Source organism: Notolabrus celidotus, chromosome 11 (genome assembly GCF_009762535.1).
Source record: "Notolabrus celidotus isolate fNotCel1 chromosome 11, fNotCel1.pri, whole genome shotgun sequence".
NCBI classification, from domain to species: Eukaryota; Metazoa; Chordata; class Actinopteri; order Labriformes; family Labridae; genus Notolabrus; species Notolabrus celidotus.
The window spans coordinates 11,161,927-11,188,140 of NC_048282.1; the positions used below are offsets into that span (position 1 = coordinate 11,161,927).

At 39.7% G+C, this 26,214-nt stretch overlaps 2 protein-coding genes across 2 annotated transcripts; both read right to left on the reverse strand.

Moving 5' to 3' along the window:
- Window positions 1-1,614: 1,614 nt before the first annotated feature.
- Window positions 1,615-3,408, reverse strand: LOC117821984 (DELTA-sagatoxin-Srs1a-like). The gene is made up of 3 exons (XM_034696574.1): window positions 3,302-3,408; window positions 2,859-2,938; window positions 1,615-2,748 (listed from the first exon to the last, which is right to left on the reverse strand). The coding sequence occupies exons 2-3, from the start codon at window positions 2,924-2,926 to the stop codon at window positions 2,331-2,333; spliced, it is 486 nt and encodes a 161-aa protein (XP_034552465.1). The 5' UTR covers window positions 2,927-2,938; window positions 3,302-3,408; the 3' UTR covers window positions 1,615-2,330.
- Window positions 3,409-6,480: 3,072 nt separating this feature from the next.
- On the reverse strand, window positions 6,481-25,587 carry LOC117821660 (sodium-coupled neutral amino acid transporter 3-like). Its single transcript, XM_034696092.1, has 16 exons — window positions 25,436-25,587; window positions 18,106-18,240; window positions 17,947-18,016; window positions 16,186-16,301; window positions 13,025-13,098; window positions 12,695-12,787; window positions 12,433-12,514; window positions 11,810-11,892; window positions 11,564-11,622; window positions 11,317-11,433; window positions 11,019-11,098; window positions 9,523-9,623; window positions 9,295-9,419; window positions 8,666-8,810; window positions 7,395-7,498; window positions 6,481-7,281 (listed from the first exon to the last, which is right to left on the reverse strand). Exons 2-16 carry the CDS (start codon window positions 18,168-18,170, stop codon window positions 7,177-7,179), a joined length of 1,419 nt encoding a protein of 472 aa, XP_034551983.1. The 5' UTR covers window positions 18,171-18,240; window positions 25,436-25,587; the 3' UTR covers window positions 6,481-7,176.
- Between the last annotated feature and the right edge of the window lie 627 nt (window positions 25,588-26,214).

Below are 26,214 nucleotides of genomic sequence, written 5' to 3' on the forward strand. Positions count from 1 at the left end.
TTCTAGATCAAACATTTACACTGAGACACAAATCTGCTTGATGCTGTGTCACTAAAGACAATCAGCGTTTAGATTTCCTGACTTCCAGCAATGTATCAGAAATGATGGAACCAACCTCCATTCAACAAACAAACATTGTAAAAGTAGTTTTCTTCTCCTCTTGAGAAATGACCTGACAAAACGTTTTACATTCAGCTACAACTAACCTGTAATTACAGATTCTGCATAAACATGTTGAATCTGTATCTCAGGGTCTGGATTTTAGTCTTAGAGGAGCTCTGGTCTCTGTGTAGTCTGAGTAGTATCGACCAATAAGATATCAATAGGCTTTGGTGTCTGAAGGAAGAACACTCTGTATGGAGAGCAACAGCAGGTGTTCTAGAATTCTGAGAACAAGTTGAACATTCCTTGAAGAAGGTCAAACCTAAAAAAAACATCAGTGTCTCTAATCCTCTTTCATAGACCTCCATTCAACAAACAAACATTGTAAACGTAGTTTTCTTCTCTTGAGGACAGACCTGACAAAGCTTGACTTTTGTCTTTTGACTAATCTGCATCATGATGTTTTTATTTCAGCAAACTTAAGACCCGTTAATTAAAGGAACATCACAAAAAAATCTGTATATCAGTTTCTGTTTCAGGTCATACTGATATACAGATGTGCGGGTGCTCCACTGGGGGGATGTAAAGAACCCAGAAAAAACAGAGGCTGTTTTCGAGACCATGTACTATACTAGTGATTTGGCCAAAATCCAGTATGCGGTATGTGGACGAGAAAATCTGCAGTATGCCAAAACTACCTGGATGTTGTACTGATTCAGGAAAAATGTCTCAGAATGCAGCGGACCAGTCTCCCTCAGGTACTGTTTCGTATGATGCAAAGCGCTAACGTTATGCTTTTTCTTTTTTTTTCTTCTTTTTTGAAGAGCGGCACTCCGTTTTTAGGTAGTGTGAAAATTATTAAATTCCATTTAAACCACTTCTTAACTTTAAATAAGTGATGCTAATAATCAGTTTCGCTATCAGCTTGGCCGCTGTTTATTTCCGTTTTCAGAAACTGGAAATCCAGGGACGCCTGGCCCAGCTTACTACAAAACAGATCCAACAGAACAGTTATACTACATACTACCTTCAAACGCAGTATGCAGTACATACTGCATACTACATTTCTAGGCAGTATGTAGCAGGCCGTTTTGAGAACAGCCAGAGTTTGTTTTGCAGACACACCTGAAGGGGTGAATTTTGTTTCTCTTTTCATCTTAACACAGATTTGCTTCTCAAGTCACCAACCTGACTGTTAATGCAGTGTGCGGAAAAATAAGTCTCAGCTTTGAATCCATTATTGCTAACAACTGGCACACTAGGAAAGCAAAAATGTGATTCCAACATATGAAGATATGCATGCAACTTAGCAATTAAAAAAAATATATCTTGAATTAACATCTTTTGGAGTAAATATGACATTTTCAATCTCTAAATATCATATTTTTAAAGTACTGTATGTAAGACTTTCATGCACTCACTCCTAAAGGCAAATCATTTTTTTTGACAAATAGACAGCAAAGTATTGAATCACTTCTGATGTCAGTTTTAAGAAAAATACTGACAAAAATGCACATCGAAAAAAAATTTTATTCAGAAAGTATTTTCTCACAGACCTCAGAGCAGACAGATTTTCACCACACACACGTTTGCAGATATCCAACGTACACACACATGAGAAACAGACAACTACCTCATATTAATTATTCAAGACATTTGCTTTCAGAGCAGCTTATTTCCACTTTTAAAGTAAAAAGAATACAGATGTTTTTTACCAAACCTTTGGGGTTTTTTGTTTGATGTAGTTGTGATCCCACCAAAAACACATTCAGCTCACTTTCTAACATCCAATACAGAACTCCGGAACTTCATGACTCACGAACCAACAACAAGCACGTCACATCTTCGCTACATTTCAAGCATCTGCTGCCAGATTTTAGTATCGAGTGAAAACAGTTCCCATTGTTGTCTGTGCAACTTTCAGTGTTTTTATTTACATCACTTTCTTTTCCCCCTCTGTTTCTTCCCCTAAAAGGAAGAATAGACAAAAAAAAGAAAGAAAAGAAAAATAGATGTGAGCAGAAAGTATGTGTTGTTTCATCCAAGTGAAATTGATCAGTTAACCATTTGTGGAGTATTTTAGCTTTACTTTTGTACGAGGGAAGAAGATGGAGACTCGTTGGCTGTCTTTACATGCAGTATATGAATAAATGGTGTGTGGAAAAAGAGTCAAAACAAAAACCACATGAGTAGAAACAGGTCGTAAGGACTCAAGTCTGCTTCTAATCCTAGTAGTCACTCACCTTCACCTTTATGACTGGTTTGTAGCTGTCCGACATGGTGACTCTGATAATAACTGCTTCAATGCTGTAATTGAGATTAAAATCTTTAGCTTTCCCTCTGATAAACCCTTTCTGTGCACTGTAATACATCTCTTTATAAAGGCTGTAATCACAATGTTTGTTCATGCCAAACACTCCCACTGCAAACCAATTAGAAAACTGCATGAAGTTGTAAGGATTAGAGAACATGACAGCCATTTTCCCATCATGTTCATTCGTGGAGTTGTTCTTCAGATCGTACATCACGACTCCAACACATCCCCACATTGTGTTTGGAGTCTTCTCGAACAGAGCCCTGCCAGAGTCGGACGAAGTGAGATCTAGTGGCAAGGGCTGCTGACAGAATCCACTGTGCATGTAGTAACTAGTGACAGAGAAGGACATTGAGTGAGTCATGTAGCACAGACTTATGTACAGGAAGTGGTATCATTATAAGAGGTACCTATGCTGTAAGAAGTTAAAGTCCAAACTCACCATGCATTAAGCAGGGTGTATTTGGATTCATTCTCAAACTCTATGCTGCACTGTCGAGAAGGTGCCATGACGTCTGAAACCTGCAAAGGAGAGTTTTCAGTTTGAGTCAAGTTCCCAAAGTAACTACCTTGAGTCTATTCCTCTGAGTTCAGGTCATGTTTATGGACAAACTCAGCCATATTCATCTGTTCTGGTCAATCAGAAAACAGGGAGATATCCGTTCTGTCAGACTTATAAAGTGGTTGAAAATGCTGTGATACATCCAGTGCTTAAAATGGAAAAAACCTCCCATCCTTGCCTTTTTGGCGAGTGTATCATGCAGCTAGTTTCAGTAAATCATTCGTTTTAAGATTATTTCTACAGTTCTACAGGTTTTTTTCAATCATATGTTTATTTAAACAACTAATTCAGTGCATCACACAAACAAAGAACCTTTACATCACCTTGCTCCTCTCCAGCTGTTACCCTTGTGTATACAACACTTAAGAGACTTGCGTGTTCACGTTAATTTGACATTTACACTCAGACCGGGTGTATTTGTACAAGCATTCCTCCTACAAGGTAGAAAAATGTCTTGGTTTTTACAAAAATGAAGACACCACTAAGGCAGAGTGTCTCTGAGGACTGGGCATTATTGACTAATGTGCTAAGACATCACTTTCTATCACAAACAAAAAACCCACAGGGAGATGGTGAGGCAAGACCGGTAAGGTTTCCCTTTAGTTATCATTTTTGGGGGCATTTTTCCTTTAATGGATAGGACAGCTGAAGAGAGACAGAAAATGTGGGGAGTAGAGATTGGGGGAAATGGTACAGGTCGGAAGCCAAACCTGCGACCGTTGCAACAAGGAATTTGGTCTCAGTACATTGGACATGCACAAACTGCTAGGCCAACAGCGCCCCGGGTAATGTATTTTAAGTGCTATTATGAATCGCGTAGAGAAACTATGATATGCAGAGGACAGGAAAGAGTAGAGCTCCCCCTACTGACTACCTGCAGTATCGGTCATAAACCCTGCCTCCTCCATGTTAGCAGATGGGACATGAGTCAAACTCTAAAATCCATATACAGGTCAAATAAATGTTTGTCAGACATCGTTTGACTATCTGTCATTATAGTTATTTCTTATCATGCTGATTTATGTCACAGTGTTCATTTCTCGGACTACTTTAGTTTGAATTAGTTATTTGACGCTCAAAAGAGGATTGATTGACAGCTCTGTTGACAAATGAGGATTCCTGCAGTGATCTGTACTAGAGAATGAGAGACATAGTGGACAATAACACAGGGTAATTGATAATAATAATAATAATAATAATAATAATAATAATAATAATAATAATAATAATAATAATAATAATAATAATAATACATTTTATTTAGAAGCGCCTTTCTAAGCACTCAAGGTCACTTTACAGACAGATCAAAACACAATAAATAAAAACAACGTGATAAAATAAATAAAAACAATTAGATTGTCCATAACCATGAGTGTCTGCTTCAGAGCCACACAAGAAACTGTTCTGCTGAGGACTGGAGCCAGCTGAGGGATCTTCTACATACTGGTAAGTTAAATGTGTTGTTGGTTAGTGGAACAGATGTGACGTCAGTGCAAGCAGTTCTGTGGTCTTTTCACTTCAAAGCTCAGAGGGCATGTTATCCATTCAATTTACAGTAGTTGATGGGAGCTGGCCTCGGGCAAGAGGGATACACTAGCTTTACAGAGAAGAAAAACTCTCCACAGTTGGCATTTAACAAACCCTAAAACCCTAAATATGTGACAATCACACATTTTCAGATGTATTTTTCAACAAAAAAACAAAAACATTTTATTGCAGATCAGTTTTAATTTTCTTAGGATCATTTTTTTCTGTCAAAGACAATTTTTCCAATATCTGATGTGATGATCAACTCACTGAAAATAACATTCAATTCACAGTGACTTAAAGATACTCTCAGTGAATGATAAAAGTGTTTCCTTTTTAGATCATTCTTTTCTTTTATCTGGTAAATTAAAATAAATTATAGTTTTAATATGTAGAAATGCTTTCCAACTCACCGATCCTCGGCTGACCTTCTCTCTGTACCTCGTCTCTGAACTGGTCTGTTATATACCATCATCTACCGGAAATACCTGAAGTCACATAACCACCTTACCCGTGTCAAACCTGTACGACAACATTTTTTGCACAGTGCCTGTAATATTTTATTTTCTTATGCTCTCTCCTTAAGATAGTTTTTCTCACTCATTAATGATTTATAACTTCAAGTTTCATGTCTTGTGTTTTGTGATGACTCTGTGACATGTTGTTCCCTGATCAATAACATTATTAGCTCTGTTTCCTTCTGCTCTTTTTTTGTTCTTTATCTTTTAATCTTAATCTTTTTTTTCTCATTGTCTTGTCTCATCATCTGTTTGCTCCTCCTCTCCTCCCCCTCATGCTCTAATCTACTGGATATTTTGTTTCTTTTTTCTCATCTTCTTATCATTTCTCTTTTTTCCTTGTCATCCTTTTCTTCTCTTTCTACATTTTCTGTCTTTCCTCATCATATTCTATATCTAATCTTCATCCTCTTTTCATTTTCTGTCTTCTGCTTTTTTCATCTCATCTTGATGTTTCTATCATCTTTTACTCGTATCTTCTTTTTTCAAATACATTTACTTTCATCTGCTTCAACATCTTCTCATTTTCTTTTTATTCTCCTCTTCCTGTCTTCTTCTTCTCATATTTTCTCATATTCTCCTTCTTTTCACATACTTTTCCTTTCCTCTCCTTCTTAACTACTTTTGTCATCTTCCCTTCTTAATCATCATTTTCTTGTCACCCTTTTTTTCATTTTACTTCTTCTTGGTTTCTTCCTTTTTTCTCCTGTAATCTTATCATTTCTAGGAAATCTATCAATGTAGAACGTTCATATTTTCACAGAGAGTATTTCTGCTTTGGCTTTAAATAAAAAATGTCCTCCTTGTCCTCAGCGACCAAAACGAAAATGTTTTTAAAAATTAATCTTTCACAGATCACTACTATCCAGGGAGTCCTCTGAAAGGAATTTGTTTCCTGGTCTGAATGAAGTTTTTTGTCAAGAAGAGGCTGAATAACTTGATTCAGTCTTCATGGGAATCCCCTCGGAATTAAAAAAGTTTAGATGCATCATGTCAATCCTTAGAAACCCTCAGTGTTTCCTCTTATGTATGTTTGTCAAGCTTGTTTTTCTGCATATCTTTGGGGTTAAAAAGGAAGCAAAAGAGTCACTAAAAAATGTGCACCAACACATGAATGAATGCAAGTGTTAAGATTGGTACACATCTGCACCAAAACAAAATACTATTCGTATACGTATTTGTGTACGAATGATATAGGATTACAGGAGAATATATTACAGGACACGTACGAATACATGAACCTCTTTACCCCTATAAGATAGTGACATTTCTTGAGCACAGAAATCACAGTGTCTATGAGGACTGTGCTTGAGTAATGTGCAAAAACATCACTTTCTATCACGATCAAAAAACCCACAGGAGATGGTGAGGCTCTGCAGACCAGGTAAGGTTTCCAGATTGAGGTCAATGTTAGCTTCACCCATTTCTATTATCATAACCGAAAAAGGACACTGACATTTCATCTTTTGTGAATTTTTATTAAACAATATCCACAATATACTGTCAAGGATAAATTCACTAATCCAAATTAATTGGTTTGTGTAAACGTCACTGGCTGATGGAGGCCAATGTTGATTCTTTTGGCAAACGCTACTCTTCAGATTTATAAAACACACAACATGAATTAAAATGAATTATCTGCACACGTTCCTTCAGCGAGCTCTGATGGCTCGGCTCTCTACAAACAGATAATTGGACTTTAAAGTTAAACACCATGATGGAATCCATTTTTAAATACAAAATTGAAAGCACATCCTAAATAACTTTCCTCCATCACACCTTGCTGTAAATTAAACTTTTTCATTCAGACATTTGTCCATTTTATTATAGTTGTTATTAAACACCACTGTAAGCCTCTGTTAAAGCGAATAGCTTCGAGTGGTTTTGGGGCGTCCATGGTCAGCGTGTTGGTTGGCTCTTCATGTAAAACAAAGGAACACCACCTGTGATGGATGCTGATGGTTTATATCAACCTGGGTGGGCTCCTGTCATCACTTTGGAGGAACAGATTGTCCTTATGATTAATAAAAACAGTCCCACCAAAACTGCGAGCCGTCCAGCAGTAGGTTGAGTCTTGGTGCCTGTCCAGAGGACTGGAGGACGAGGGGTGCAGCAGTGGGCTGCTGGTGCTGTAGGGTAAGGGTTGTTGGGATTTAATGGCCTCCATGACTCCGGTTTTCTCCGCTCGTCCAGTCCAGCCCGATAAATGTAAGACTCATGATCATGAAAACAAAACCTAGAGCTGTGAAACATGCAGCCTGGAAACAGAAAGAAGACACAACAACATGGAATCAAAACACGTTGGTGTCAGCTTTGTTTACTCTGTTGTGCTAAGCTGTTTCTCCTCAGTGTGCAAGAGGACTGAACCTACCTGGATCTTTGGTCTGGACTTCATGGGCTCTCGGTCAGTGGGGATAATACGGATGTAAAACAGTCCAGGGAGGATGAAGATCAGACTGGGAGCAGTGGTCGCCCCTGGACACACAGAGAAGGCACAATAAATTAGCTCATTGTAAAACAGAAGGCTATTTTTTCTAGTCCTGTGCTCAATCTCAGTCTCAGTTTTGCTGCTATTGCTAAAATTTGTCAATTGTTTTTTTTATAGAGCAATCTTAGAAAAATATGATTGAAACTACTGTGTGACTTTGTTTGCCAACTTCAAACCTTTTTCTAATACAAAGCATGGATTCCACCTTGAAAATCTGGTCTCACTTCATCAAAATATATCCTTTCCAGCATTAGGGCCTGTGTCCAATAACAGCATTTTTTGGGCTGGCCCCGCCAACAACAAGTGCTTACTGTTGCAAGGCTATGAAAGTTATCCTGAGACACCTCTGGCTACCTTTGTAGTGACCATTTGTCTGTTTCAAATGCTCTGTATGCTTCATATTTGCTTTTATTCAATGAAATTTTCCCCCAAAAAACCCAAACAGTAGAAACATTTGATAGGAATCGTGTTGTTGCATTCACAGCAGACCTGGAAACTGTACCCTCGAAAAACAAGTGTGGTTAGACTCATCTCTGTATGGTCATTCAGAATTTGTGTTGACAAAGTTGACAATAGAAGTCCCGCCCCTTCTTCATTTTGATTGGTAGGTAATTGAGAAGTGATAAGCATGGCAGTGTTACAAATGTGAAACTATCTTCAACTTTGAGTGCAGCCACCAAAAACAGCTGCACCGAGAGTGTTATTGCATTTTGGACGCAGAACGTTGAAAACACTGCATTGGTTTTATATAGGAAATTGGCACTGTCAGTACAAGCTGTTAGTGGACACAGGTCCTTAAAGAGATTTGTTTTTATTTTAGGTTATTGTTAATAGTTAATGGATTAGCCTCTAGAAATCTCATTCAGCTCGCGCCCCTTTGTTCAGAACCAACTTGGAGAACTGACAAGGAAGCTAGGCTTTCAACCTCTGCAGACAGGGTCAGCTCAACCACCTTATTTAGCTAATAAGCTAACAAACTCTAACCCAAACACTAATGTTGGCATAAAGTGTACACTCTATTAAGACAGTAGCACTTTGCACAAACATGTTCCTCCACCTATCGATATGTAAACAGAAAAAAGAGGATATTTGCCACGTTCAACCGTATTGAATGCATGGCTGATATAGAAGACATGCTATTTCTAATATCTTACCAGTAATGCCAAAGATGTCTCGGATGTTGGGAACCAGGATAACCAGCAGATTGACAACGAACAGCAGACACATGGCGATGGCGATGTGACGGGCCCAGTGGAAGGGTTTACCTGGAAAGAGCAGCTGCAGAAGGGCACGACGGATCTGATCAAAAAACAGAAGTTAGGAAACATAATATTAGTCCAGTTTCACACCACGTCTGTGTGTTAAACAATAATACACAGAAGAAATGCTGATGAATTCCTCTGCTGAAGTCAATGTGCTTCAAAAATACGTACCTATATTTAATATCAAAAGCCATGGAAGTTTTATTTATTTATTTAAAAGCTTCCCAGAGGTTTGACAGGTTTACTCCTTCATTTTTCTGTTAGGCTGTCTCACCCATTGCCCTTAAAATCTACATTATTCTGATATTTTTTGGGGCTTTATGGCTTTTTAGGAAAAAGGGCCACATACATTTAAACTGTTATGTGCAGGACGACATATTGTATCTTCTCTTTTTCATTTCGCTCGTATTTTTTAGAAGTGTATTTATTCAAACTTTTGTTCAGCATTTTTTTTAATGAGGCTCAAACATACATGATGATTTTTTAAGTTTCATTTCAGGTATTAAACACAGTTTTCTTACAGGAAAGAGGACCACGGGGACAGTCAGAGTGACGGCCACCAGCACGGCCAGACGAACACACAGGATCAGCGTGTCCAGAGGGTCGACCTTACTGTACGTGTGGAGGAGCTCTGCCTCAGTGTTGCCTACATGTACACAAACAGACACACGTCCAGAAATAGATGCTGTGACACCTCATCCTCAGTACACTGGGATATGTTTGCAGTGGATTTGAAGATGTTTCCTCACCATAGAAGGTCAGATACCCAAATATGGCGGTGAGGAAGTACATGACGAACATGCCCAGGATGGAGACATTGCCGATGTTCTGCATTCTCCTCTTTGTTGGGCTAAAGAAGAACAAAGAGTCAGGTTTTTTTGCAATGTGGTACATGAACTCTTGAGAGAGAACCATATGAAAAAAGCTGTAATCGTTCATTTTTGGCCACTTGGACAGGATGTAAACAAAACTCCTGTTTGCTCAATTTAGGTGGAAGCACTTCTGTCAGAAAGACTTTTTCTACATACGCTCTCTAAAGGCACAATTACAAACAACAGTGCTGGTAAAATAAGGAATGTTTATGACGTGGCTCAGTCAATAACATTTAATATTTATATCAATTAAATATGTGAAAGCATCAACTTGTAGTTTTGTTTCAGTTAAACACCTTTCAATTTGTCTCAAAAATCAGACCTGTCACAACTGGTGGGCACATTTTACTTTTATGGATCATAACTTTTGTGGCAAAAGTTTTGTACGCCACTCAAAAACCATCCGCAGAAGTCACAAGTGAAACCTCCTTTCTTTGCCTACACCAGAGATGGATTACAGCCACCACTGTACTGCTTGCCTAAAAGTTGCTAAGACTACCTGATTTTACGTAACATATTGTATATAAACATGTAAAAAAAAACACAGACATTGTCTTATACTTCGCTCGTAGCGTCAACATATTGGCAATGCTGACTCAACCCAACATTAGGTTGACCTAGCAAGACGCAAAGATGTGGGCTTTTAGCTACTTTATGCATTCCTGTTAGTCAAGTCAGCCATGCCCCTTATTTTGCAAACTATACAAAAGTTGTAGCTTTAATTTTTTCAAAGTGATGAGTTGTAACAAAAACACACCACCAGACAATGTGCAGAAAATCTATCTTTGCACAAGGCTGTAAACATTAGTATTTCTTTAACATGGGGCTTGGTGGGGTTTCTTTGGATTATGCACTTAGCCTCAAGTGGACACTCGAGGAACTGCAGTTTTTTAGCACTTACATTTTTTAACCCTGAAGGTGTTGTTGTTTGTGTTATGATGGTAAAGGTCAAATGTGTAGTGCTGTAATGTAATGATAGACAGTTTGTGGAAGTTAAGCAGATGACTTTGAAATTCCGTGTTCGACTGAACACATAACAAGGAAAGCAAATGTTAGCTTAACTTGTTTCTAGGTGTCTCACTTTTCTAGTTAGCATTTATTCTGTGTTGGTAGTTTGCAAGGTTCTAACATGAGCCAATTACAGTGGCATGGGTACTCGACTAACTTGTACATTTAGATATTAGCATTCCAATCGAGGGGAAAGTTAATGCAATTTGAGACTCTGCAGCTTCAGAACCAAGAAAGAGGATGCACCAAAGAGTATTTCTGTGAATCTCATTACCCTGTAGGGAATAAAAGGTCTGCTTTAAAGGTGCAGCCAAAGTGCATGGTGTGTACTGTACGTAAAGAATGCAGTAATGAGTACGTCTTACTTGCTCAGTTCAGTATAGATAGGAAGCACTTCAGGATGACAGACGAAAGCAAATGCCAGGATGGGGATGGTGTACGCCGTCTGAAATCCAAGTAACACAGTAACATCACTTGGTGGTTTTCCAGGAAGTACTTGAACTCCACACCACCCGTGAAATATGATGCACCCTTAAATAGTCCCTAACCATACACGTGCTGAGCACATGGACTCCTCTGAACAGAGAGTACCATACATGAGCAGCTTGAATGGTAATTTTTGTGTCTGTGTAATTGGAGTTCAGGGAGTTCTGCATCTCTGACCTCTTGATTGATGGTGAAGAATTTGGCTGTGCACGTGTCGTCTAGGACTACGGAGCTGTCAGAGAAGTTTCCAAACACTTCCAGAGGGCACGCAATGTTGAATCTTTTGTAGATGACCTGAGGATAGAAAGTTTATGGGGAAAAAAAGAAGCACTTTCAAACACAGAGACCAATTTTGGAGTCTTCCTGAAACTCCTATTGACTACATGGCTCAATTACTGTGAATTTAAGCATTGTGAGGCCTTACCGAAGAAAGGAAGAAGACCATGCAAGAGAGAGAGAAGCCACTTGTGTAACCCAGATACCCTGCAGGACACAAGAAGACAACATATTAAAATGATATAGACACTCTCTTTCAGAAAGTGTTTGCTATAAGAGATATTCATGTAAGTGCAGATTAGTTTTCTTTTAGCCTCCTTTAATTAAAATATCAACAAATATTTTTCAGTTTTTGCTCAATGATTTATGGTGGATGATAACATCAAGCACGTACCCAGGTGTTTCATCAGGGTAAGAGGGAGAATGATGCACACAGTAACGATGATGATGAGGTAGTTTCCATTCATGAACCATTCGCTAGGGATGATGGCAGGAGAAACTGAAGATTAATATAATGCTGTTTGAGAGTAAATATTTGCAGAAGAACCCTATAATAATGTAATTTAAGAGGGGATCTTTGCAGGAGAATCTTAATATAATGGCATTTGAGAAGAGTTATTTGTGGGAGAAGCTTAATATGCTGTTTCAGAAGAGGTCTTTGCAAGAGAAACTAAGAATAATGCCATTTGAGAGGAGATCTTTGTGGGAGAAGCTTAAAGTAATGCTGTTGGGAAGAACACTTTTTGCAGTAGAAGCATAAACAATGCTGTTTGACCTGAGATCTTTGAAGGAAAAGCTTAAAATAATGTTATTTGAGAGAGATCTTTGTGGGAGAAGCATAAAATAATGCTGTTGGCAAGACATTTTTGCGGAAGAAGCATAAAGGAAGTCTTTGCTGTTCAAGCTTAAAATGGCTATACAAGGGTTTTTATACGTGCCTTGCTTATACACATAGTGGTGAAATCGATATTGAGTTTCATACACATTGTAAACCTCATTGTTGTTATCAGTACTCACCCAGAGGCAGAAGTTTGGTTGAGAAAAGCTTGAATAACCAGCGGTAGCTCAGACTTGACGATGAACAGGTAACTGGACATGGCTGCAGGGGAGGAAAACAGAGACAACCTAAAGAAAGTGTTTATCAGTCTACATCTGCTCACATGTTCTCTCAAAACTGTGATCTCCTGCCACAAATGGTTCCTTTGGCAAGATGTGTCCTCACCACCCACTCACATATCATGAACATAACAGATACCACACTGGGATGTCAGGCTCTCACCTCCAATGTTATGTAGTGTTATGATGACCGCTGCTAGAATCTTCCCAGTATGTCCGAAAGCTCTCAATCCGAGCTGCTCGTATGCACGAATACCTGGAGCGAGCAAAAGCAAAGAGCCGTGTTTACAAATTGACTGTCCACCACTGCTATTACTAATACGAGATATTTTTCTTGACTCTAATGCTGCTTATGTTAGCTACCGCAACAGAAGTACTAATGAATAAAAACACTACAAAAGCTGAAAAGACATTCGTAGGAGAGGAAATATAGACACAAAGAAAACTAATCTCAGGTATCTGGCAAGATTTTCTAAACTGATGGAAGGCTTACCCACAACTCCTGCACTGGTCAGCAGCAGGTGGACAGAATAACAGGATAAACACGCAATACACGTCAGCAGGATCCTGTGGAAAGTTAATGAAAAGTGAGGTTTAGTTTCAGAATTTGTGCCTTTTTCTCATCGAAGAGCGATTCAGGGTCTGAGGGAGGCAAAGAGAAAAAAGCGTAGGATACTGACAAGCTCAAGGACTTTTTTGCTTTTGGAGCCGTCTCTGAGGTGTGATGTTCAGATAGATTTCCTCACAACTGGATCCAGGTCAGACCAATCACAACTGTTTCAGGGCCAGTTTCAATAAACCATGGCATCTAGTTTGTTAGCTTTGCTTTGATTCCTGTGGCTCTTTTTGATTTGGTCCTATTCATGTTACTTTTGATTCTTTAAGCGGGTTTATTCTGCGACGGTTTCCTTTGGCACTACCCATTTTGTCACCTTTTGAAAGACTATTATGTGTTTTTTCAAAACTTGTAGAGCCCCTGCTGGTGATTGGCTGCTGTTTTGGTCATAAAACCCTCCTCCTTTATTGTAACAGATGGAACATGGGTCAAACCAGAAAATTAGAAAGAACGTCAAATAAATGTTTGTCAAACATGGTTTCTGTCATTATAGTTAGTTCTTATCATGTTGATTTATGTCTCAGTGTTCATGTTTCTGACTAGTTTAGTTTGAAGTAGTTATTTGATAATATAAAAAGGGCTATGAAGTATAAAAAAGGGTAGGGTTGACTTCTCAGATCAAAGGCAGAATTCTACGTAGAACTCTGCCTTTGGTCTTAAAGGCAGCATTCTGAGACAAAGGGGAAGGATAAGTGGCCAAAACTCGCCTTCATTATCAACGCCATGATTGACAGCTCTGTTGACCAACGAGGCTCCTACATTGCTGTGTGCACTGGATTATCAGAGTAGAGGAGGAACAGTGAAAGGAAAGGTAACAAACACTAACACAAGAGTGTGACGATGTTGCTGAAGCTGTTGCTGTGAGCTGCGACCTGGGCATTTTTGTGAACACAAGACTGCAGCATATCAAGTACAGTGGATTCAATCAAATTTATGCTGTGTTGAAGTAAATTATGCTTCATTCTTTGTACTTGCTCCTGTCCACCATGATCCGCTTCTCAAAACTTGTAGACGTACTGCATCAGCACAGCAGGTCCTGGCAGATAAGTAAAACTTTTGTAGACTGTAAAATATGTTATGTTGCTGTTACGAACCCGAAAGTGGAACTAAAACTCACGTGTCTTATAAGATCCAGGAATCTCAAAAACGTAGAACTGGTTCCAAGTTGGAACCGGTTCTTGATACCCAAGCCTTCCCGCAGCTTCTGCACATTCCTTGGCTCTAAAATATGACACCAGTGCAGTTTGTCAGTGCCTACTGAAGCGATATTTTGGTTTCACTTGGGAGGAGATAAAGTTGGTCGTCCCCATATAGTATACTGTATGCTTCAGCTTAAGTACAGTCTAGAACGAGGAAGAGAGAGTACATCTCTCCTGTGTTAGCTTCTCTACACTGGCTCCCCATAAAATCTACAATATAATTAAAAATCCTTCTGCTCTTAATGGTCAGACGCTGTCATATCTTAAAGAGCTCATAGTGCCATATTACCCCTCTAGAACACTACGCTTCCAACACGCAAGCCTACTCATCGTACCTAAAGTCTCTACAAGTAGGAGGGTAGTGGGAGGTAGAGCCTTCAGTTATCAGGCCCCTCCCCTTTGAAATCATCAACCAGTCAGGGTCCGGGAGGCAGACACCCTCTACACTTTTAAGAGTAGGCTTCAAACTTTCCTTTTTGATAAAGCTTACAGTTAGAACTGGATCAGGCTTGGTCCAGCTCTTAGTTATGCTGCTATAGGATTAGGCTGCAGGGGAACTAACACACTGGGATCATGTCTGTCCTTCTCTCTCCTCTGTCTGCCTGACTAAGACTTACTTTAACTTCCTGTTCCATTAAAGTTACTAACCATAGACCTTTCTGGAGTCCCTGAGCTCCCTTGTCTCATAGGTTCCTCTGGATTTCTGCCGTAGATGGCCTGCTGCTGTGGACATGCCAGACTCCAACTACTGCAACTACTACTATCTGTCTCACCACTATCATCTCTCTCTCTCTTCATCTCCCTCTATCCCTCTCTCCAACACGGTCTCAGCAGACGTCTGTCTAACATGAGTCTGGTTCTGCTCGAGGTTTCTGCCTGTTCAAGGAAGTTTGTCCTTGCCGCTGTAACTTGTTAAATGCTGCAAAGTGCTCTGCTCATGGTGGATTAAGATGAGATCTTATCCTGTCTTAATTTTGGGTCTTTGTTAATAATAATAGAGTACAGTCTAGACCTGCTCTGTTTGGAGAGAGTCTTCAGATAACATTTGTTGTGCTATATAAATAAAGATTGATTGATTGATTGATTGATTGATTGATTGATTGATTGATTGATTGATTGATTGATTGATTGATTGATTGATTGATTGAAAGTTCTACCTTGCTACTTTACATATGAACAGTACACCTTCTGTTTCTGGATTCTTGTTTCTTTCTCACAGTCTGCATCCTGGTCCTGTGGTTCTGTATCTAACCCCTAATGTGATAAAAGCAGCACAAAGCAGGGCTTGTTGAGTCAGTAGGACAGAAATATCTGTCTAAAGTTAGCAAAAACAAGCTAAAATTGGCCTCTACTATTATATGCCACAGGTCATACACAGCTTTCAGTCGGTGGACAGTGGATGTTTCTGATTCAACATGCTGTTTTTTTTTTTTATGTATCAACAATTATCACAAAGATTATATCAGACTATCTTATATATTTCACACACAGGGTAGATTTGCTTGTATACATTTTTGATCATAGGAGATTAAAGCTTCATTATGTGCTTGCTGAGGTTATTATCCTGATAGGGAGGGTACAAATAATTATTTTATAATGATATTGAACATTAATATGTGAGGCACTGATGATATTTCATAACTTTACATTGACATGAGCAGTTATCATGTGTTGTGTAACATGCACCTTGTCTCCTCGTGTGTCTGTTTGTAGATCGTCTGTCGTTTTCGGGAATTGCAGGCTGAGGTACAGAGCGTGTGTGTTGTGTGTGTGTGTGTGTGTGTGTGTGTGTGTGTCATGTGTTGTTGGACTCTGTGTACCAGTGTTTGCATTACTCACAGGAAGAGAACGATGCCTGTGTTTGACATGGCGTACGACAAACCCAGGATGCCGCTGCCCATGATGGCGTTACTCAGGTTGAAGACAGACATCCCGAAAGAAGTTTTACCCTCAAACTGTAGAAACACAAGAATGGAAGCATAAAACTTTAAAGACGTAATGATGACAATGATTTTATTTTTGGCCTAAACTTGTGTGGTGTCCAAAACAATCCCAAGTCTTTTAGCATCCTCATCATAAACTTAACATCTTTGTTGTGCATTAAAGCTCCTGTGAGGAACTTTGTATTTGTGTTAACTTTGGCACCTCCTGTGGACAAAGTGGTTCATCTTACGTCACTGATTTTCTCCTCTACACGTGCACGTGATGTTTTCTTTAAACCAAAAATCTTATCCTGCTTTGCACTCAAATATGTCAATCACTGTAAATCTTTGCCGTAAAAATACTTTTTCTGTTAATTGAGTCTTAAATCAGACCTCCAACAGATCCGTGTCCAGTCCGGCCCTGTGCTCTCTTGTCTGCCAACACCCACCAGCTGCCTTTCCAGAACGGAGCACAGAGCAGGACCTGCCGGACAGCTGGAGTCATGTGACCGAGGTTTTTTTCCGCTGTAATTACTGAATCAACGATTACCTGACTCCACTCCTAATCCATATTGTCTTTATGGTTCTCTGAAAACCTCTGACCTGTTGACTCCAGGCCTGGCTCCACTCACCATGACGGTTTGTTGTTTTGATTAAGTGATATACGATCTGGTGATAACACAGAGTGTTTTATTCTGAAAATTAACCGGATGTTTTAATTTTGTTTTGGTGCCTGCCTTCCTGTCCCGCTCCATCTACTCTGTTGAGATTGATGCTTCGTGCTCCGGCATCTGGCAAAAATAGAAGTCCTGGGTATCTGATCCAAAGGGCTCCGACCTGCTGGATCAGAGACGGAGCCGGAATGCAACGGAGCAGATCCAGTGGAAGTTAACACATTGACGAGAATCAGATCTGGTGCTGTGACGGATCGGAGTCGGACCAGACACTGATCTGGTGATATTTGGCCGTTCCTCTTGCTTTGGTATTAGTATCAGGCATAAAACTATATCAATAGTTGATCTTGTCACTGATTGTGAAACATTTCGCTATTAATTTCAGCCTGTTTAATAACATGTTAAACTCCACAGAGGGACATTAATGTTAAACTGCTGCAGCCTGGATTGTATTTTTTAAGCGCTTCCTTCAATACATATACATATTCAGAAAAATACTGGTCTCAAAAGTTAAATTGAACTGAATTGTCTTTCATAGATTAATAAAATGCCATGATGTAGAGATATCTTCCCTCAAAGGCCACATTACACCATCAACATTTCCAGGAAAGGACGAGTGTCAGGACTTGTAGCACAAATGCAAAATGAATATGCATCTGCACACAGGATTTTTGAAAGGCTTCATAGCATTACTCAATATACACAATATTCACCAAACAAATCAACAACAAAGACACAACATTGATGATGAGGAAGAAGAGAAGACAAAACAAGCTCAGACTTCTCTCTTTCACCAACTTGTTTGTCTTCAATATTTAAATAAACCACATGATGCTGAGGTCATGTGACCTGCTGCACTGGAGGCGTTTTTCTTCACAGCTGCAGGTTTGAAAAACTCTGCAGGCTTCGAAGACTTATCTGAGTTTCATATAGTCTCCTGTGAACACCATAACTCGCTCACATTAAAGAAAATACTGCACAGACTGTCTCTCTGTTATACTCACGTCGGTGAACTGAGCTTGCTTCGATCCATCGCTCTTGTGTTGCAGGAACTTTTCCTGCTCGGGTGGAACTCTGTGACAAATGGCACAAACAGAGATGCTGCACTTTAGTAGCTTTCAATATACAAACATGTACTTTAAAGCCACATCAAGGGAACGTACCCTCCATCCAGAGGAACCTCGACGTCATGGTGGTGATTTCCATTCGACAGCTTCTGCATCTCCATTCTTACGAAGGGAACATAGGATAGGATGATGTATTTCTTCAGACAAAAGTCAAGTTACACGATATGAAATCTGGAAGAAACAAAGAAAACACAAACTTTTACAAACCTCTAAATATAACACTCACCAGGTCAGCTTTGGGTCAGAACATAGATCTCTGAGGGTGATGTACAGACTGCATAGTTTAAACACAGGGATGAATACACAGTGACCACATTGATGCCCTGTTTCTGCTTAATATTCCACCTCCACTGCAGGAACACAAGTAACCACAAACACACTCAGAAATAAACATGTTTACAGCCTGGTTCAAATCACAATTTAGTCTGAGTAACTAATTTCTCCATCGGCACACACTGTAGGCGCAGTGAATTTTTTTGAACTCGATATTTTTAATGTTACGAATTTTGCCCAAATACGGGCATGACTGACTTGATTGACAGGCAGGAACACTGTAGCTATTGGCGAGGGGGCTAAAGACTCCCCTCTTTACCTCACACTAGCTCGTTAGGTTGAGTTCACTATTTCCAATATGGCTCCCGCTGACAAATAGCTTCAAAACAGCGCTTCAGAAACAAATGGGTGGCGTCACAGAGACTACGTCCATTTGTTCTACAGTCTATGCCTGTAAAAAGACTTTACTTCATATGTTAGCTCGTGTGTATAATTCATTGCTTGCTGTTTGTTTTATTTATGTTGTTTTTAACAAGCTGCTCCAGACAAATTACCCCAAGAGAGATGAATGAAGCTGTTGGAATTGAACTTGACATTTCGCCCAAGATGATTTGTTATTAAATGTGCTAAATGAATAAATCTCACTTGACTAAAAAAAAAGCTTGTATCCATTTTCAAACAACAGTCTATGGATGTTTTAATCAGTACGGAATAACTGATTCTTAATCTCAGCTTTTTGCGTCTCTGCGTGCTCTCCATCGCTCTTTCATATCACTGTTGGATGATCTTATACTGATCTTTTTGCTAATATTCAGGCAGCTCAGAAGTTTGATGGCTGGTCATGTGATCGTCATTAAGTAGACTGAGGCATGTCTGTGCTGAAACTCTGCAGACATTGAAGATGCTGATTCAAGGAAAAATGTGGGGTCGTCTAACCGTTTATTCCTTATTTGTCAAGCAGCACTCCATGTCGTCACTTAGCTTTTATTATTAATACTCTGAAGATTATATCTATTTGTCCACTCTGCATTTGTGGTTAAAGACGACATCCCATCCTGTACATTGGACTTAATACCAACTCTGTAATGTAAATAAAAATAAAAAGAGGTTCACAAAGATCACTGAAGGCTATTATTCCAACGTCCTTACTTCTTGGTACCAAACAAACCTGTAGCTAAAGATTAAAACCTCTCCAGGGTTTAAGGATTAGATAATCTGTTTCCATGCTTCATACAGTATTCATGATTTATAACTCAGCCTTCAGCCAACCAGGCGAGAGTGAAATAAATGAGAGTTCAGCATCTCTTTTTAACCCCGTCAAAGTCCCGAGTCTCAAAGTACACATGAGACACACACTCCTCTCCATGTGTCTGTGCCCGGTCCGAGTGTCCCAGCAGAGGAGCCAAACAACAAACAACAAACACTGCAGCTTTCATCCACGGTCTCCTCGGGTCAAACACCAACACAGTATTGGCTCACACATTTTGTAATGTTTGTAGTGAGAAGAAATGACGCAGAGACATCCAGACAAGTTATACAAATTTACACAACTGAAAGAAAATTGTGCCCGTGGCCCACTGGCCTCTGAGAGGAGAATGTGTGCTGGTTTATTTGATTTGCTCTTAAATCAAGCTGAATATCTTTCATCATAAACTATTGATTCAAGTCAACAAGACATCTGAGTGCTCCCGCAGAAGTTTAGTGACACTTGCAGTTGCATTTATTTCATGGAGCATAAATAATCAGAGTTACAGCATGATCAGAATAATGAAGCTTCTTATAGACAGCTGAAAAAAGATCTGTAATTGCACTCGAGAGGGATGGAGTATGCCGTTTGTAACTCATGCTGCCTTCAAATGGTACGTGTGAAGTTGTGTGAATGATTTGCTTGGCGTTCAAATGGTAACACTGTTGCTTGACAAACGGCTTCATGAAGGCCAAAAGTTTAATCCATGTCCTCCTTGCTTTATAAATGGAAATATTAATACTACTATTTTGTATATGTGCTGAAATGCAATGCAGAGGAACAACAAAGTTAACAATCTAGATTTACACTTGCCATGGCTCCTCTTGGTCCCATACGTGGCTTGCGTTAATCAAACTATGTTGTACAAGCTGCGCTCTCGCTAATTTTGCTCCTCTAACTACAGAACATCAGTTACACATTAACATAATGTTTTTGAGGGAAACTTGAGTCCATGGGCCCCACCATATCTGTGCACGTCATCAAACACTTCACAACTCAGGGAACTCGATGCTTTCATAAAATGTAGACATATTCAGTATATGCTCCTACAACATCATGCAGCATCAAGTTCTGCAGTCTCTGCAGGGTTGTCTTCCTCATTTTCAGGGTCACTTAGTTTAACAGTCCTTTGCTGGTGGTCACTGCCTCATTTATGGGGACTTCAGGACACCTGACATACTGCTGGAGATCTTCATGACCCTACCACCTGTAGATGAGTTAAGACCAACTCAGAAGTGAAAGCCAGTCTGTCTGTTTCCACCACATTGAGCTTGTTTGTGTAGTCTTGAATTTGGCTGTAGTATTCCTCCCTTCAGCTTTTCCCTTGCTTTGATTATTTGTCTCCAAACTGCAGATTTAATCCTCACATGCTGATGTGCACCTCTCTGTAAGTGACGTCAATGTGTAGCTTCATTTTTCGACCAAATAGTTGCGTAAAATCAACATTAAAAGCACAAAGAGGAGAAGTTTGCACCAGCTGATTTTGTCCTGTAGTTTGCCGTGGCGTGCTGCTGACATCAAACATCTGAAGCTAGTAAATTCAGCCCTTTGATTTGACAACTTCACATCTCTGCTCAGCCTTTAACTATAAAACACAAGAGTTAAAACATTCATCGGAATTTGTAGAACTACATCTTTGCCAAGTAAGTAGCATTTTTATTCATCTTAATGAGCAGATAAGCTGACTGCACTGTACTAACAAAAACAGAGAAATCAGCCGACAGGACCAACATGTACCAAAATATTTCTCAAAGCTCAGCTAAAAGTAACGTGGCTCAGCAGATAAGGAGCTGGAGAGCAGCCCGGCTCCCTGCAGGCCTCAGAAACCACAGACGTAGTGATAACAGCTGAGAATGACCTCCCTGCTCAAACATGACTGAGCTGATTCAGACTCAGACTTTGGCTTCCAGTACAGCGGTCCTCATGTTTGTAAATACTGTCCCCGTGCAGAGGGACTTCACATTTCATACTGCTGTACATGCCTGACTAAAAATACTTGAGTCTCCTATAGAGAGCGAGCAGAGAAGATATGTATGATGGTATCCTCATTTCAAAAAGTCTCACTCCTTTTTGAACATGATCTGTTTGCTTTTTATTACCTTCAAATTCATCCCACATGTCAAATCAAATCAATCTGCAGAAACATTTCATCTCTGCCTGTTGACACTGTGGCAAAATTATTTCAGTGTCCTCAATCCATGAACAACACAGAGGATATTTGATTAAACTCTACAACTTTAGATTCATGCGCAACGGCTGACCAGTCACCAGTGAAGACGAGAGGAGAGACGAGAGAAGAGAGGACAATCTGCTTCTTAAGTGCGAGCTGCAGAAAAGTGGAACTCAATTCCGAGCATCATCAGAGACTGCGTCAGCTTCAGTGTTTTAAAACAAAACTGAAATCATGGCTCAAGGCAGACCAGTCATGTGATCACTGATTTAACAGTCTTAAAGACATTCGTGTTAATGTGACATACTGTGAAGTGTTATTAGTGGTATTATTTGTAGCTGTTTGAATTTTGGTCTTTTTAGATTATTTGTATTCTGTGGTCTTTGCTCTTCCTGCTCAGGGACCACAGATGTAAATTAGCTCCTTTAGCTCACACTGGCTCAGCTGTTATGTTTTGCAGGGTCCCTGTCAACTAAACTATTAAACTAAAACTAAGAGGGAAACAAAGGACGTTAAAAGAGACATCTACCAAACTGAAGAAAACTGACTAAAAGCAAACACAAACCAGTACAAAGTACAGGCTTTGGCAGAGTTACAGGATTGTTTTAGTGAAAAGAAAACGCTAACACTCTTTGAAAGTTTCCAGGGAATGATCATTTTAAGCATCAGCTCAAAATAACAACAGAAAAACACAATTATTTTCAATTTGAATTTGACGGATAAAAAGTTACTACTGCCACAGAAGAGCTAGCAACTTGGGAATCTAATGGACTATTTTTTTATTTGCATGAGGAAATCATCTATAAATCAATATTTTGTGTCCACTTTTTTTATTTTATTTATTTCGTAGCTGGGTACAAAGTCGGATAATGTATAGTGAACGGGTGGGGATCTGCTGTAATGACCTGTTCACTATACATTATTCATAATGTGTTGAATGTTACAGCTGATGATGTTGTTTAGGTTCAAATTTTTTTATATATATCATTGCTTTTGTTATTTATGTATTCATCTTTATGTATTTCACAAACATGTTCAACATAAAAACAGATAAAAAAAATACAGACGCATATGTTGAATCAGTCAATGCTCGTCTGAAACCCTCATAGGAAAACACAATCACACTCATGTTTTTAAAAATCTGATGTTCATAAACTCTCAATGTAATAAAGTGAAACTGACATGTCAAAGTTATTGTATATATGAAAGAATACAAAGTCTGTGTGTGGAGAAATAGTCTCAGTCAAACTGTCTCCTTTGGCCTTGTGATCACCTGTCACCATCTGACTGACTGTTTGGACGCACACCCGCCCACCCTGTGCACCAATCAGCTTCCAGAGATTCATGCCACCGTTTTTCTGACCAAAGACACGTTTACGACCGTAAACAGAAACGTCTATTTATGCCAAACTCTGTGCTCGAAAACGTGCTCTCACTCTGCAAACAGACTTTACGCAACACAAAATCAAACACGGCTTGAACTTTCAATTTACAATACAACATCCAACTGAGCGAGCCTGAAGACCTTCAAGTGTGACAACAGAAATACACAACCATGAAACACTAATGGGATTAGTATTGAGCACATGAGTATACTCAGAGGGAAGAATGTCTTATCGATGTTTTAATTTCTGTCATTTGGACACAAATTATACCAACAAGCAGAAACTACAGGTGTGTTTTTGACGTCATTTTAATCCAGAGCGTCCTCTCTGATGGTTTTTAGTGTCTGTTTTTACCTGAATATCAAACTTTGTTTCTTTTTCGTTGCATGTGCCTTTATTTTGAAGTATAGTCTTGTGTTGCATCTTTTTTTCTGTATTCATTCTGTCTTAACCATTAAACTGTATGCAACCAGAGAAATCAACAAACTGCTTTCTTGTAAAATCAGTTTCAGACCCAGCACTTTGTCACTTCTTTTAATGTAAATCTTGACTCTACATCTACTAAAAAATAAAGTAATTACTGCATAAATGTGTCTCTGGCTCAATCACTGTCCTGAAAACTCATGCAGGAAAGGAAAGTCAACCAGTACACTGGTTCCCAAAGTGACAGTCGTAGACCCGAAGAGGGGATCTTGAGACGTCATCCAAAATAATATTTATTGTCAAAGTTGCATATTTTATCTATTATTGTAAAAATAAACACAGAATAGAGGTGAAATCTCAAATAAAACATGCAGATAAACATGTGTCATCAGTTTTATGCGTGTCTTTGTTGCCTCATGACCCCTGAGAGGATTTAGGAAAGCATCAGTTGCAGCAGCACCGAGGAGACCGACACGTGCACATGGGCACGCTCATTTTCTGCAGAAGTGCGAAACTCACAGACACACAGACTTCTTAGATCCTATCACTGCAACATCCCAAACACTGAAGCATAAAGGTTACCTGTTGTCTGCTTCCTATCATTTTGTGAAATGCTGTAAAACAAAATCACGGTTGTTTAGTTGTTTTCTTTTATGATGTTGTAACGTACGTTTCTTGATCGCTTGTGCACGGCTGTGAAAAAACGTCTCTGGGGGGGACGCTTTGGTGCTGTTAGTTTGGGGGCTCCAGTGAATCAAAGTTAAGTGCAAATCCTGCAGATTGCAATTCCAAGTAGCTTGTTAGCCGAGCTTCGCATAAAGATTGAGAGCAGGGGGTAACAGCTGGATGTACTCTCTCAAGCTAAGATTAACCCAACACCTCTGAAGCTCACGGAGCAACACGTGGAGAGTTTTTGAGATCCGTCTGAACGTTTCTTTAAGGAAAGATTTCTTAAAATGTAGTTTTTTTCTGTACGTTATGAATCCTTGACAGAGTTTGGAGCATCTCTACAAGGCGACAGAAATCTTTTCGATAGTTGACAGGCTAGAAATCACAGTGTTTTCATCAGGCTGGGTCAGCTTACAGAGACCACCACACTGTGAGGAAAGAGGAGAACATATAGCGTACAATGTGTGCCTGGCGGAGGCCCTGCCCAGTTTTCCAACCATGGACTGAGGAGATATATTTGGCTTATGTAATCCTGTCACCTTTGTCCATATGGTTGTCTTTTAAACTTTAAATTAAACTCCCTGAAATGTGGGAAATGTGTCATTAGATGGGCACCAGCTGAGCATTACACCAGAGAAACGTTTAATGTTTGTTTTTGTTGTTGTTTGGGAATTCTGCCATGCTTTATTTTAGATTTACAGTCTTAAAATGTGAGTGAAAAAAGTTTGAAGGAGCAAAATTAATGACAAATGTTTGATATTTATACTCACAGAAATCATCTGAGCTCATTGTGGTGCCAAAACTTTTGATCCTGCACTCACCCCCGACTCTTTCACACAAAATGCATTTAAAACACAACTTTAATACTATGAAAAAAAGGATACTGCTTGAAATAACACTGTAATCAATTAAACAGCCATGTTCAAGTTTATTTTTGGTGACTCAAATTAAGTTAAAGTCATTCAATTTGAGAACAATCTGCATAAAAGCTGTAAAAGGTGTTAACATCTGGGGAACAGCTGCATGATTTGAAGTGTGCACACAATGACTTAAATGAGTCTAATAATCCTTCAAAATCAATGCCCCTTGGCTCTATCTGCTGTGTTCTATGGTTCCTCACAGACTCTACTCAAGTGTCCAACCCACGTGGCAGCAGAAGCTCCAGCTCACACAGACATGCAGAAGAAAGAAGCCTCTTACCTGCAGAAACAAGCCCAGCAGTGGGGGAACCTGTGAGCTCGAGGTACTCGGATCAGAGGAGCAGCTTGGTTTCAGGAGGACGGGAACTGTGTCGTGTTTTTGGAGTCCAGCAGAGACGCACAGGGAGAGGTTTGGAGAGGGGGGAGAGGAGAGCAAATGTTGGAGCAGAAACAGCAGCAGGAGCGGGCGTCAAGGAGGGAGGGCTGCAGAAAATGACGGTTTCAAGTTTCTGGTGATGTCACACGTGAAGGCAGTCCTCTTAAAAAGTTTACCGTGACTTACTCTCAGGCCTCTGCTGATGGATTGGTCTGGTGGGAAATGTCTGGGCCTCCATACACACACACACACACACACACACACACACACACACACACACAGACACAAACACACACACACACACACACACACACACACACACACACACACACACACACACACACACACACACACACACACACACACACACACAGGGCCTTTTGAATTGTTTCCATGTTTTAGCTCTCTTCCCAGTGCTAACAGTGGAAACATGTTGAGGTGATAGGCAGAGTTGCATAAGAGCCTCCTCCTGCTGCTGCTGCTGCTGCTGCACGGAGAGCAAACTGGAAAAAGCTAGCTCTTATTAGATCAATGTGGAAATGTTCTAAATTGAGGTAAATGTATAAACCAGTGTTCCCCACAAGTGTCCGAGGTGACCTGAGTCCTGCAGCTGAACCCAGCGCTCTGAAACAACAGATGGTCCAGGATACACACATTCCCAGGGTTATTTTGGTGCATTGTTT

Coding starts and splice junctions, on each gene's coding strand:
- LOC117821660 (XM_034696092.1), bottom strand. CDS start 18,170: ATGGAGATGCAGAAGCTGTCGAATGGAAATCACCACCATGACGTCGAG. Junction 12,788..13,024: donor GACCAGTGCAGGAGTTGTGG/GTAAGCCTTCCA, acceptor TGCTCGCTCCAG/GTATTCGTGCATACGAGCAG. Junction 9,420..9,522: donor TGGGTATCTGACCTTCTATG/GTGAGGAAACAT, acceptor GTGTACATGTAG/GCAACACTGAGGCAGAGCTC.
- LOC117821984 (XM_034696574.1), bottom strand. CDS start 2,926: ATGGCACCTTCTCGACAGTGCAGCATAGAGTTTGAGAATGAATCCAAA. Junction 2,749..2,858: donor TACACCCTGCTTAATGCATG/GTGAGTTTGGAC, acceptor CTCTGTCACTAG/TTACTACATGCACAGTGGAT.